Below are 14085 nucleotides of genomic sequence, written 5' to 3' on the forward strand. Positions count from 1 at the left end.
TATTTTTTAACTTTTCAGCAAAGAAGAGAAATCCTTTTGTTGATGCGAATGGACAATTTCCCATGGAACCAGTCTCATAAAACCGTATCCTATTTATAACCGTCATCAGCAAACATAGTATTTTAATTTTTAACAATCATTTGGTTTTCATCTGCATGCATCCACTACCTAGAGTGGCCTGTCTTTCTCTATTAAACCTCAAACTCAAACACATCAACAACGTTAAGGAACTTCATGCACAACTAATCACCAATGCCTTGTATTCATTTTCCAATCTTGCAAAACTGATTCAACAATATTGTTCATTCTCATCTCCACAAGCCACTAATCATGCAGACTTAATTCTCAAACACTTCGAAATTAATACAAACGTGTATCTTTTGAATGTGTTAATCAGGTGTAGTTCTCCCAGACATTCTGTCCAGGTTTTCAAGAATTATGTCTCGCGGCCGGGGGTTTGTTTCGATAATTTTACGTATGTTTTTGCACTTGGAGCTTGTGCGAGAGCTAGTTTGTTGTTGGAAGGGAGACAAATACATTGTAGGGTGGTGAAACATGGGTTTTGGACTGATGTTATGGTGCAGACTACTGCTGTGCATTTTTATGCCAAGAGTCGGGATGTTGGATCTGCACGTAAGGTGTTTGATGAAATGTCTGTGAGAAGTAGAGAGACTTGGAATGCTATGATTGCTGGGTATTGTTCACAGAGGGAAAGGGTTGGTGGGGATGCATGTGGGGTTGCGTTGAGTTTGTTTTGTGAGATGTTGGGTGGTGGGGTGAAGCCGGATGGGACTACAATGGTGTCTGCTTTATCTGCGGTTTCTCAGCTAGGTGTTTTGGAGAGTGGGATTTGTGTCCATGGGTATGTGGAGAAAATGTTGTGTGAGCCGCAGAATGATGTGTATGTGGGAACTGGACTTGTTGATATGTATTCGAAATGTGGGTGTGTTGATAGTGCTATGTGGATATTCAAGAGGATGAAAGAAAGGAATGTTTTGACGTGGACAGCGATGACTACGGGACTGGCTATTCATGGGAGAGGGAAAGAAGCACTGGAAGTCCTGGATATGATGGAGGGTCATGGACTTGTACCCAATGCAGTGACTTTTACTAGCTTGCTATCTGCTTGTTGCCACGGAGGGCTTGTTCAAGAAGGACTCTCGTTGTTTTACAGTATGGACCGGTTTGGAGTTCTGCCAACACGACAACACTATGGATGTATTGTTGATCTTCTTGGTCGAGCTGGGCATTTGGAAGAAGCTTATAATTTCATAGATAATATGCAGGTCGAACGAGATGCGATACTCTGGAGGACTCTACTAAGTGCTTGTAATGTGCATGGGGATTTGTTGACAGGAGAGAAGATTAGGCAGATCCTACTAAATATGCAAACGGAACAGAAATTTAAGTCCACGGGTGCTGCAGCTGATATGAGTGAGGACTACATAGCTTTATCTAATATGTATGCTTCTGCAGATAGGTGGGATGATGTGAAGATAGTGAGGGAGGAAATGAAATTTAAGGGGTATGGAAGTAAGCCCGGTCTTAGTTCTCTACAGTCACCTGGTAACTTCATTACGGGTTAGTTATAGCCTGGTGTTGAAAGATAATTTTATGTTTCGAGGTTTAATTTGTTTATATGATAATTAAACTGATTTCTTCACCGTTGGTCGTCTGCAATTGATTCTCCAGTCGGTATTCGATTTCATCAGCTGTCACATGTCTTCTTCTCTAATGTTCTCTGTTTACTGAGCTGTAAACAGCTGGTTTTACTTAATTAGATGCAATATGCAATTGATTCTAGAATAGTTTTCTTGCTCTCCATCTCTCCACAGATGAATTCGACTTGTGTTCGACTCCTCTGTGATAGAAAATCATTGTATTAATTTTGAATATGCTGAACTTCTTACTGATACAAGTGAATCAGATTTGTTCATTTCAATTATAAGGTACCATGATGACCCACGAATTTTCAGTACTTGACTTCATGCATTTAGAGATCTACAACCACCTTGGTCCGAACTATAAGTGAAGTTTTATTTTTGCTTTGTGGTTGAGAAGTTGTTGCTTTGTTGTTGAGAAACTGTTGAGTTCTTTTGTTATATGGAGCTATTGGTTTATTTTGACATGTCTTCTTCTCCAATGTTCTCTGTTTATTTTGACATGTAACAGACTTGCTATAAACCAAAGACGACCTGCCAAGCATACTCCGAATCTCAGACAGTTTTGGCTGCAGACCATGATGTGCTCTCGACTACAGATGAGGTCTGTTTTTATTATAGTACATATATATGTTGGTATTTCAAATTTCCTTCAACTCATGAATGTTTCAGACTTTTAGCCATAAATCTGTTACCAAATCGGTTTGGACAGTTACAGTTCCAGACTGTTGTGCAGCCCTAGTTGTTAATAAGATGATAGATATAGAGTGATAAACAGCCGAATGATCAGTTAAAATATACATGATTAAATGTGAGACCTGTCCCTGCTGTCCATAAGATTATATCCTGTCTTCAACTGCACATGGCGTTAAAAATCCGAAGTAGACTAGTTTACCATAATTAAGGTCCTCCCATATTAAGTTGTAAATTTTGGCCGAGCTTTAGAGGTATTTGACTTTACTTGGATGATAGTGCAGATGGTGGGATCCGGGAATAATAGTTGTTAACATCCAAAATTATAGAATTCCTATTACATGAATTTCCTGAATATAATAGAAAATCTAAATGTGAAGATGTATTGCACTGCTGCTGTTGTGGATTGATGACATTACTTATCAAATTCACCTATGAAATCACTTAAGACAAGCAAAATCGAGACAAGTTCTATCCCCATAGTTTAATACTCTAACAATTAATAATTGCAATACAAACTTAGCAGAAGCACACAGGTTTTAAGATTCCTGGTATTCGGCCATGACCTCATAAACCTCTTCGAGGAATGCTTGACCGTGAATCCGGCAGTAGAAAACTTTCTCTATTGAATGATAGAAATTTTTTTACTGGCTTGTTACATGTGTGAGAAAAGATTCCAACTCTGTGCGAGTAATGCCGCCTTTAGCTACCGATCCCCGGAGGTCAGCGCTAACTTCCTCAGCCCTCTTCCTAATCTGCTCTCCTTCGGTTGATGCCATCAATCTCTTAACAGCATTTTCCAATGTTGAAGATGTCACTAGTTCATCCCCACTCTCCCAGTCCCGAACCATAATACCAGCTTTGAGTCCCTTGGTAATTAGCAAGCTGTTTCTAGGCTGATCACAGTGCATTGGCCATGCGGCTATAGGAACCCCCATCGTCAAACTCTCTATGCAAGAATTCCATCCGCAGTGAGTCAAGAAACCCCCGGTTGATGAATGTCCCAAAATCTCAACCTGAGGCGCCCAATCTCTAATAATAATTCCCTGCTCTTTCACTCTCTCTTCGTAATTGTTTGACAACTTGACCCCCTCTGCGCCTTCTTCTCTAGCAAAAGCTTCCTTATCAGCGACTCTTAATACCCAAATGAACTTCTTCCCGCTTTTCTCTAATCCAATTGCCAGCTCTTCAACTTGTTCATCTGACATGGAAACTGAAGTACCAAAAGAAACATACATTACAGAATTTTCTGACTGTTCATCAAGCCACTTTAAGCATGTATGACGTTCATTTGGTTCCTTTTTTGGGGTGTCATCTATAAGATCGAATGGCCCGAGCGCCCATTGTTTAACCTCAGGACCCATCATTTCCTTGGAGTTTATCAAATCAATGTATTTACCTTCAAGTAATCTACACCCGTCATAAAGAAACCCTGTCTGGAGCCCCAAGAGCTTCAAGTTTCTGCCAATATGTTCCACAAACTCGGGAGGGAAAGAAGTATCAATAGGAGGGAGATACTCCACAGTTGCTTCATTAATAATGTCTGGTTTTCCATAAATTTCCCAAAAAAAGGTAAACACCATGAACGCAGAAACCCCCTGGAAAGAGTAGCCCTTGATGTTTGGCAACGAAACAAAATCTTGTACAGTAACAGATGAAAGAAAGTCATATATGACAACAAGCTTATCTGTTGTAACAGATATTGTTGCCAAGAGCTCAGCCACCGGCTGGCGAAGGTGCATTGCAGCTTCAGCCGATGGCTGAAAAAGTCCGGAAAAATTTCCAGGGTTTTGTGATGGTGCAGCGGGGAAAGGAGGGACAGGAAATGCATGGAAGTTGATGTTGGTAAGGGGTGCACCCACGAAGCGGGACTTAGCTCGGTGGAGGAGAGTGTCGGCCGTGACAAAGTGAATCGGGATATCGCGAGAGGCGGAGATGGTGGTGGAGAGTTGGAGAAGCTGGTTTACATGGCCTTGTGCCGGAAATGGCACCATTAGTATTACTAGTGGAATTTTGTTGGTTTGGCTGTCACTGCTTTTGCTGGCTGCCATTGCTAGCTAGTAAAAGGACTTGATATCAATGGACTAGCTTAAACTATTTATAGACTATAAAAACTCAAGCTATAAATAGTAGTATTAGTTTTGGAATAAGCAGGCTTATGTTAGTGCTTACGATCATCGACAAATAATTTAAGCATGGCTTCGCAAGGTGTGTGGAAACAGAGCTAAGCCCACTGCACCCTCTCAGCACTTTGGTAAATGTCGCTCTAAATTATTATTCGGCTATTGCTAGCTAGTAAAAGAACTTGATAAGATCTGAATGGACTAGTATACTTTGTTTTATTTATAGATCCCGACGAAAAAGTTAATAAATATTTTATAGACGATTGAAACCCAAATAATATTATAAGCAGGCCTGTCTCAGACTCCCAGATGCTTACGAAACTTACGTTCATCGATAATATAAGTATGGGAGATGGGTCTTCTTGCTTTGATATGTTTTTTCATCGTGTTGCACGAGATCCCTCGTGGATATATTATATTATTTCAAAACTCTAATATTGATCTAGCTATAGCAAAACAAAGTTTAAAGATGTGAATATATTATGCAAAGATAATAATATCGCATAATTTTACGTCGTCATAAGATCTAGAAGCTTCAGATACAACCATTGGTTCTACTCAACGCCAGCGATCGGATGTTTATGCAATTATTTTGTGCTGTCCTTCCTTTTTGTTTATGCAATTTTTTGACTTTGATTACATATTTTAAGTGCTTTAATCAGAAAACTAAATTATACTCCCTCCGTCCCCCTCAATTGTTTACATTGGAGGGGGACACGGAGACCAAGACAATGTATGAAAAATGAGTAAAGTTAGATGAAAAATGGGTAAAGTGGTGGGACCAACCAATATTTAATAATAGATTTGAGATAGTGGAGGAAAGTAGTGGGTGTAATAGTAGTTTTTATTGTTAAATATGAGATAGTAGAGGAAGATAGTGAGTGTAATGATGGAAAAAACTTACTATTTATAGTAACGTAAAGAAATGAGAGGGACATCCCAAAATAGTAACTGTAAACAAATGAGAGGGACAGAGGGAGTATCAAATATTATAAATACTACTCCCTCCGTCTCTAAAAACGTTTCTCGTTTGAAATGTCGGTACTGTTCATAACATGAGACAAATTACTAATTTACGTCTAATCTATAAAATAAAATATAGTCATGAGTGATCTTGTTGGATTCGTATTTATGAGTACTTTAATACAGTGAATTTTTTTTATTTAATACTAATACAAAACTAAAGATATTATTGATTAAAAGTGTGTGTTGGCAAACGTGAAAAGTACAAATGAGAAAAGCATTTAGGGACGGAGGGAGTAGTATGTTTGCCCGCTCCGCATGGGCGTTGAAAAATAATGTTTTTGAAAAAAATATGCTTGATTAAATTTGTATTTGATTATAGTTGAGGTTTTTTGATTTTCGATATAAATTATTTTAATTTTTTTCCTATTTCTTGTTCTCATCTAATTTATGTTCTCATCTAAAATAAATTCTAAAATGGAAAATATCTGATAATAGAGCTAATCTCATTAGTCCAATATTTGGTACGATTAGAGGTGGCAATCATTTCATTTCGTATATTTTTGTATTTTGTGTACTCGAAGGTGAAACCCGTATCCGCACCCATTATTGGTTTTGTGTACCTAATTTGAAACCTGTATACGATCCGAAACGTTTTTGTATTTTTTTGTGTAGATTATATATAAATATATTAATATAATTTTAATCAAAAATAGTTTTAATATAAAATTTCCCTGTATAATTTTACACAATTATATATATAATATATTATAACATATATATAATAAAAATTATGTAGAAATATTTCGTTTACTTTCGTGTATTTCGTGTACCCGAAATGAAAACCCATATCCGACACGAAATCTATGGTCTACATTCATGCATCAAAAATGAGAACTTATATCCATTTTTTTCGTGTCGTTTCATGTTAACGTGTTACGTATCCCAAATATATATAACTATAAATATAGTTTACAAAAATTAAATTATACAAAATATAGTATAGAAATTTAAATTGTCTTTTAAAAATAGGAAGGCAAGACCCAAATATTAGTTGTTTTTTATAATAAATAAAAAATATCAGTTGTTTTCAAAATTTGAAAGTAGCCACCAATATCTGTTGCTTTTTAATGTTAATTGACTTCAACTCCTACCTAAACAAAATTTAATTGACATTGAAGTACTACTCTCCCACTGTGAATTTATGATAAAAATAAATGCCCAGGATAAGAAAATCTATACGGGATCTTACATCACAATTTGTAGCACATATGAAAGAGTATTAGAAAAATGCATTATTTGTAGCACATATGAAAGAGTATTAGAAAAATGCATTACTTGCAAAACTCCGTTGACGTTCCCTCATCATTTTCGTATCGTAGTTTACTACACAGTGTTAAACACACAAACATAAGGACAGCTGGGGAAAAACTATTTAGGTATATCAAAATCATAAAACCAAGTTGGAAAATGCTACATGCACAGAACAGAATGAGTATGTGTCAACTTGTGATTGGAATGGGCCCCCTGCACATGCATTAATAGCACTAATTAAAACTCCCCACCTAGATTGCCATGTCATTTTGTGTAAAATTATGTACCCAATTTTGTACATGTAGCACTACTCAACCAAGTTTACATACAAACATCAAAGAGCACTTAAATCCTTGCTAACATGAATCCTAAATCCTTTATAATGGATGATCTTAAATCCTTGCTAACATAAAATTAAGATCATCCAGGTCATGACCCATTTGGAGAAGAGGCATGTCTACATCTTTATCAATTAAAATAGATGCTTGCCAAATCTCCCAGCAATCAAGTGTGCAATGTGAGAGGCTTGTTTCTCAAGAAAAGGAAGACCGCCGAGGAACAAAAGCTGCCAAAGCAAAAAAAAAAATAAAAATTATGATATAGAACAGGCATTCTAAACAACGAACACTTTCAACACAATTAAAAAAAAAAGGCAATAAAAGTACTTGGTACCAAAATATAGGATTTTTTTTTTTTTTTTTTTTGAAAATGAGAATAAATCTCAACGAGAATCGGCAATTCACCGTGATAATTCTTTCATTCAAGAAAGCTTATTATCTAACCGTCGGACATGCAAGATGACCGGGGAAATTTAGACAATAAAACTTTAATGTCCGAAAAGAAAACCGGCCTTCTTCCAAAAATCCTGAAAATAAAACAAGAGAAACAAAAAGAATATAAGTCGATATATTTAACACATTACATCAAAATATTCCCACAATCATGATAACTCATGATTGAGACAATTAAACTCTTAATTAAGGCATAATAATAAAATATTAATATCCTTAATTAAGACACAATTAAAGCCCTCAAATAAGGCCCAATTAACGCCCTCAATAAAGAGGCATAATTAACGAGGAACAATTACCGCCCTCAATTAAGGCACAATTAGCGCGCTTTCCTTTCTGAAACCGGGTCCCGTCCTGAAACCGCCGTCACCGCCACCATCGACCACCACCGCAGCACCGCTATGCTATCGATCAAATTGCCTCGTCGTATGCGAAGCGAACAACGAAGCGTATCACATGTAACATGAAAAATTGCCAAAAACACCAAAAACCAAACAAAACACAGGGATTAAACAAAAAAACAAATACACACAAACAAACAAGATTAAAATCAACACCTTTCGCAATTTCACTCAAAATCATGAGAAAAAGAAAGAATATTATAAATAATTGTAATAGAAGGGCATACCAGTTGAGCCATGAGGAACCTCATAGGATTTGAAAGTCGTAGCAGCATCATGTGACAAACCCATCTTTTTAATTGCCCCTCTCTCTTGCCTCTCTCTCGATCTTTTTCTCTTCACGCAGAACAAGATATAAGATGTTATATCAAGCTTTATTACTCAGGTGCCGGAGGATTGAATAAACAGAGACCAAACAGGGGTGAGTGAATGTGGATGAGTATGAGTTTGAGTGAGAGAGAGAGAATTTGAACGCAAGAAATTCTCAATTTGAAGTTCTGACCTAGGAGGAGTAGGAGGTTGAAGCGGCAGAGCAAAAGGACCAAAATATAGGATTTGTAAGGGAAGAAACTGCATAACATGAAGCCATGAACATGTAATGGGATCAAAAATTCAGTAGGTCTGAGCAGGTTTGATTGTTTTCCACACCAGCCAAGCCAGCTATCAGTGACTTTTCTTTCACTTTTTGTAGCCACTTTTTAGTTCACTTCTTTTTATTTTCTTTTGGAGATTTCAAGTCCATAGTCCTTTTATAAAAGAGAGATCTTTGAAGCAAGAGATCAGTGATCTCCATCAAGTTGCATTTACTAATGCAACAAACATATATTATCTGGTGATTGCCAGTGGAAGAGAATAAAAAACTTTTTAACAATGAATAAAGTAAAAAATAATTAAAAGAAAATAATTTCATAGTCAAAGTGCCTTCTAATTTTTCCTTTAACCCCCCTTCAAATATTTCCTTATAAGAGTTTTACTAATTGATAACAAAGCTTTCTTAACTATTTTTCCATTTTGCTATTACTCGTGCAAGAAATTCTGGAATTTGTTTCATCTGCAGCCTATGCGAAATGAAAAAATCTTATGAAATGAAAAAATCTTAAAAGAAAAATACTTAACTTGAGCCTATGCTAAGGGCCTATGCGAAAACATGAATAAGTTGAAGTATATCACCACTTTATATTCAGGAACCACATTCCTCATTTTTTAAAGACTGTATATGCTTGTCTAAGGCCTGTTGCAGATTTTAATTATGAGCTGATAATACTAAAACTTGAGAAGACATATACATACCTGCGGAACCCCAACTACCATGAAATAAAAGCCCTTAACCGGATGATCAGCTAGCGACATTTGTTCCACTGACCCGATCATATTTGACATAGTCATGATCTAATGTTCAGCGTGCTATGAATGTACTCAGCCGTGGCCTGATTCACAAAATTCAGCATTGTTGAAACAATGAAAATGCTAGATCATTTTTTGTAATATAATTAATGGTGTAGATTCAGAAGCCTTTATTGATACGATTAATACTCTTTAGTGTGCATACCTCAGGACCTCTATATCTCCTCATTGTTTCTAATAATCTGCCAGTGAGAAAGATAGCTGCAGATTCTCTCTTTTTTTGATGATTTCCTGTGCCCTGTACACAAACTGAATCTGGTGAGAACATTCTTTTCAATTTAATTCTGGAACTGAGACATTTAAGAAACTGAACTGGTTTCCCCATTGCTTCCCGACTGCGGAAGCATCAGCCATTTCAAAATTGGTGGAACTTACTTAGCCTGTTCAGCCTCTTTCTCCTCCAACCATTTCTTAACCTTCGTGGAATCAAGTAATACCTTAAAGGAAAATTTTGTGCTTGGTTAATCAGTGTTTGATACATATATAACCAAAAAACTATTTCAGCATGCCAAATAAAGTAAGCTATAAATTGAAGGTAACTAAACACCTCGTCAATTCTTTGTTTTGGAAGCCAAGATTTATTTGTTTCCGATCCTTGTACTATCTGCAGATACACAGAAAGAAAGTTTTAGAACCACTACTGCAGAATTAACGTGCAAAAAATATACAGATGAAATCTATCAACTCAAACGAATTCTTAGAAAAATCAAAGCAAGCTCTCTTTTTAAAAAATCATATAGAGGAATCTGGGTGGTTATCAACACAGAGCTGCAGAACTGTTAGGAATCTCCAATACCTACTGAGTAGAGACATGGGCTTGGTTGTTGCGGTTCCAGGTTTTGAGCTGGTGCAGAACATGGGGCTGGGAGAGGTAATAGACGATGCCCCGCCGCCACGCCCTTTTAAACGTAAGAGGGTAGATACATGCGATGAATGTGGCCGCAATGTGGTCAGGCATGTCCCTACTCGTGCAATCTCTCGAGATACTGGGGGATCCTCTTCAGCTCTAATCAATTCCTTTGCTCGCCAAAACTTCAAGGGAAAGACTACTGGCTATGAAACCTTTGCCTTCTATGATGATGGGGCACTCTCGCGTCGCGCAATTGACATTCTGGACTCTGGAGCACTTATGAAATTTGCTCCATTCTTTGCTGACGTAGAGCTGAATCTGGAAGCCCATGTTAAAAACGGCTTCTTCGTTAAGGACATTCTGCACTATGCTTGCCTAGATACCCTTGGTCTTGTGGAATTCATGCTGGTAGATTCATACATTCAGGACTTCAATGCGGTGCCTGATGACTCTGTGCTCATGCCGTTTGATCAGGTCGGCATAAACATGGGTTTAGATGATGCTGTGGTTCCGGCGTTGGATGAGGATGGGGTGACCCATGAAGCTTCTGCAGGGATTTACTTGGCTGGTCCCTCAACTACTGGACTCTGAGTCCTTGTCTCTGGCTTCTCTTTGTAGTTTTAGTTTCTTTCCTGTACTTTATTTTCGGCCTGTAGGTTCTTTTGGTGGTATTTCTCGGGGTCTCTTACTCCTCCTCTGCTTGTTTAGTTTGATGGCTTAATGCCTTTTTGTGCTGATATCTTTTGATATCTCTTTGTAAGACATTCCGAGAAATTATTATAATTTGGCTTATCAAAAAAAAACACAGAGCTGCAGAGAGCAGACCCAACTCATGTGGCCAACTCTTCAAATAGCATGTACCAACGCTTTTATAAAATTGGTGGATCACTTCCAAAAGTTTTGTCATGTTTCTAATTTACTACTGATTAGAAGATTTCTGATGTCCTTGACAATCATTATAAGAGTAAAAATAGTGAATGATACTAATATGAAAGAATAGTTTTATAGATCAATGTACAGTGTATTTAAACTTCTCATCACGACAATGTATGCTGGAAATTAAATCGTTAATTAAGCATTTCTCGAGTATCCTGCATAAGAAAAATTGTAAACATATATTTTGTTAGCAGAGCAGAACCACCAATTAAAAATATAATACATTTGGGCAGAGATGTACACTGATGTATAAATGCATCAATAGCTTGTCTTAAAATAATTCAATGAATTAACAATTTCTTCTAAAAAACCGCCATACATTATGTTTATAAATTAGGTAATAAATAGGCATCCAGCGCATCAAAGATGTGGCATATGATACAGTATAGTTCATTTCTTAAACGAATTGCAAAACATTACAACAGGAAGTGCAGGGCATTTCTAAACCGAAGAATTAATACAATGAATGGAGTCATTTGGATTAGACTAATTAAAGAGCCGCAAAGAACTAAACAGGGAAGAAGTTTTACCCGCCACAATTTCAATTAATTTTGATAGTTTGACATGTATTGGATGATTCCCGAGAAACTGCAAATTAAGGGAGACTTTGATGCTCACGACATTAGTTGAGAAGAAAGACAAAGCAATAACAACAGGAGAACCCAGGAGCAACGACTTATTAGGCCTCCTCTTGCAATCCAGTAAACAAATAGATCTGCAAAATATGCGAGGGGCACAATTAGTAACCAAATGACAATAGAAGAGATCATTGAAGAATGCAAGTTGTTCTACCTTGCTGGTATAATAGGTTGAGGCTTCCAAATTGCTGAAAGACAATTTCATTATTTCTGTGAAGAGATAAGAATAGTGCATGCACATTCCTAATGAAGCTCCTAAAATAATAGAAGAACATCAACCTCCACCAAATGCTATATACCAAAACAATTTTCACTTGCACAGATCCACTTTACATGAATTATTTGAACCTTAAAATACGAAGTGCACGAACTTAACAATGCAGTGAGCAGTACGTGATGTGCATAGTATTGCAGCAAGGCCAAGATCACTTGAATTCCCTTTGATTACCATTTACAAAAATAGTGTCACACTTGAGATCTCTATGTATAATTGGAGGATTATGGCTATAGAGGTAAAGAAGGTCTTCCAACATCTGCCGACAATGTTTTACTTCTCTGATGATCACTTTCTTGTGTTTCTGCCTATATCTATTAATACAATAGCATAGAATATATAGTCATTAAAAACTGGAAAATAAAGTTTCATGAAGAAAAGTCCAAATAAATAAATGCTTACAGAGACCGGGAACATCACTTACTGCATTTATTTACTCTCCTTTTTAAAAATAAATGCTTACAAAATTGCATTTAGTATTTTTAAAATCACTTATTCCCTCCATTCTCCATTTATTATTTACTCTCTTATTTCACAACTTGACACGTATCTTAAAACGTGAGATCTATTAATATTTATAATCTCAAATAAAAAACTCGTCGACTTTATGTGCATCTAATTCATGCTGGCATGATGAGGACTCCTAAACATAATAACACCGTATATCTCTGCTAATTGCAAATTGCAATAAGCAAACAGAACATAATGTTAATGCTTTCAAATATTTGCAGGCTGATCTGCTAAAAGTGGACCGTAAAAGGACACCATGGCTACTTGTACTGTTCCATGTTCCATGGTATAACTTTACACAATATCTGTTGGAAAATGGGGTATAACTTTATTGAGAAGACATGGCAATTTTTTTTTTCATATATTGTTGATTGAAAACAAAAATTCAGAAATTTCATATGTGATAAAAAAGAAAATAGTTAATAATATACCTTAACATCATCAGCCAGAGGGACTCTAATTGATATTGCTGAAAGTTTTCGCAACACCCTGCAACAGCTTCAGAATTTTTACCCTCAATCTTGCGAGCGGATTATTTAATACACTTGCTCACTTGCTTCATCCTCTCCATTTCAACTTGCTTCTCTAAGATGGAGTTCCTCATCATTTCTACAGAAACATTGTAAAAAAAAATCATGTTACATAATGCAAATAAAAACGTCAGGGCCACACAAAAGTCTCTATAGTCTATTCTCGATCAAATGTGGGAATAAATAATAAAGTAATAGTCTTTCTACAATCAAGTATAAAGATTTATAAAGTAATGCCTATACATAGTACATTAATGGGATTATGAACAATTTAATAATTTAATTCAAGAACAATGAAAATCTCTAAGAACTATAATCAAATAGTTGGTGTGCAGCTGTATATATGTCAAACTGGATTCTACATTGCACTACAAAATACCAATTTATAAATAAAATGGACGCACATCAGGAACAAATCCTCTCAAAAAGTAAATACAACTCCAATCACATAGTTGTATTAAAACAAAGCAAAATCTATAAAAACAAAGTCTATGATTTAGATACCTTTTTGCATCATAATGAAATCTTAAATCCAAATTATCATACTTGATGTCACAAACAATAAATCTCAAACAACCTGCAAAAGAAATCAAATAGTAATTATACATCGACAATTGAAATAAATATTGTCAAATGATGAAAATATATGAATAATAATTATAGCATATGATTTACATACACCAAAAATAAAAATTTACATTAAAACATATCCTTTTCCAGCCTCTTGCACACATATAATGTAAACAGTCAAATTACAATGCACCACTCCAAAAAGTATTACCAACAATAAAAGTTATCATTTTATACTTTTATCTCTCAAATTTTTCGTAATTATCTAACGCCTCAAATAGATTTTCATAAAAATCCTAAATAATGCAAGTCAAACCAATAAGCAGACATGTTAACAAAAAACAAATGAAAAATCATATATAATACATAAACATCGTGTATTAAACTCATGGAGAGTGCAAAAATTACCTTTTTAAGCCTCTTGCAT

At 36.0% G+C, this 14085-nt stretch overlaps 2 protein-coding genes and 1 non-coding gene across 4 annotated transcripts; 1 reads left to right on the forward strand and 2 right to left on the reverse strand.

Moving 5' to 3' along the window:
• The first annotated feature begins 23 nt into the window (after positions 1 to 23).
• Positions 24 to 12991, forward strand: LOC108227457 (pentatricopeptide repeat-containing protein At3g18970). Of its 2 annotated transcripts, XR_010284335.1 has the most exons (3): positions 24 to 1581; positions 2173 to 2265; positions 12780 to 12991. XR_010284335.1 is itself a non-coding variant. In XM_017402599.2 (2 exons), exons 1-2 carry the CDS (start codon positions 156 to 158, stop codon positions 2181 to 2183), a joined length of 1437 nt encoding a protein of 478 aa, XP_017258088.1. In that variant the 5' UTR covers positions 24 to 155; the 3' UTR covers positions 2184 to 2563. The 2 variants fall into 2 exon arrangements, 1 of the variants encoding a protein (XP_017258088.1); XM_017402599.2 differs by lacking the exon at positions 12780 to 12991 and having other exon boundaries at positions 2173 to 2563.
• On the reverse strand, positions 2712 to 4597 carry LOC108227459 (zeatin O-glucosyltransferase). Its single transcript, XM_017402603.2, has one exon. The coding sequence runs from the start codon at positions 4403 to 4405 to the stop codon at positions 2999 to 3001; it is 1407 nt and encodes a 468-aa protein (XP_017258092.1). The 5' UTR covers positions 4406 to 4597; the 3' UTR covers positions 2712 to 2998.
• On the reverse strand, positions 6772 to 14058 carry LOC108227458 (uncharacterized). The gene is made up of 9 exons (XR_010284336.1): positions 13593 to 14058; positions 12990 to 13167; positions 11929 to 12029; positions 11667 to 11851; positions 9898 to 9954; positions 9726 to 9787; positions 9496 to 9588; positions 9237 to 9373; positions 6772 to 7319 (listed from the first exon to the last, which is right to left on the reverse strand). It is a non-coding gene; the product is annotated as an uncharacterized LOC108227458 (transcript).
• Positions 14059 to 14085: the final 27 nt, after the last annotated feature.

The sequence above is a fragment of the Daucus carota genome, chromosome 6 (assembly GCF_001625215.2).
Source record: "Daucus carota subsp. sativus chromosome 6, DH1 v3.0, whole genome shotgun sequence".
NCBI lineage: Eukaryota > Viridiplantae > Streptophyta > Magnoliopsida > Apiales > Apiaceae > Daucus > Daucus carota.

What these genes read in the sequence shown, in the direction of transcription:
- LOC108227457 (XM_017402599.2), top strand. Translation starts at nt 156, where the DNA reads ATGCATCCACTACCTAGAGTGGCCTGTCTTTCTCTATTAAACCTCAAA.
- LOC108227459 (XM_017402603.2), bottom strand. Translation starts at nt 4,405, where the DNA reads ATGGCAGCCAGCAAAAGCAGTGACAGCCAAACCAACAAAATTCCACTA.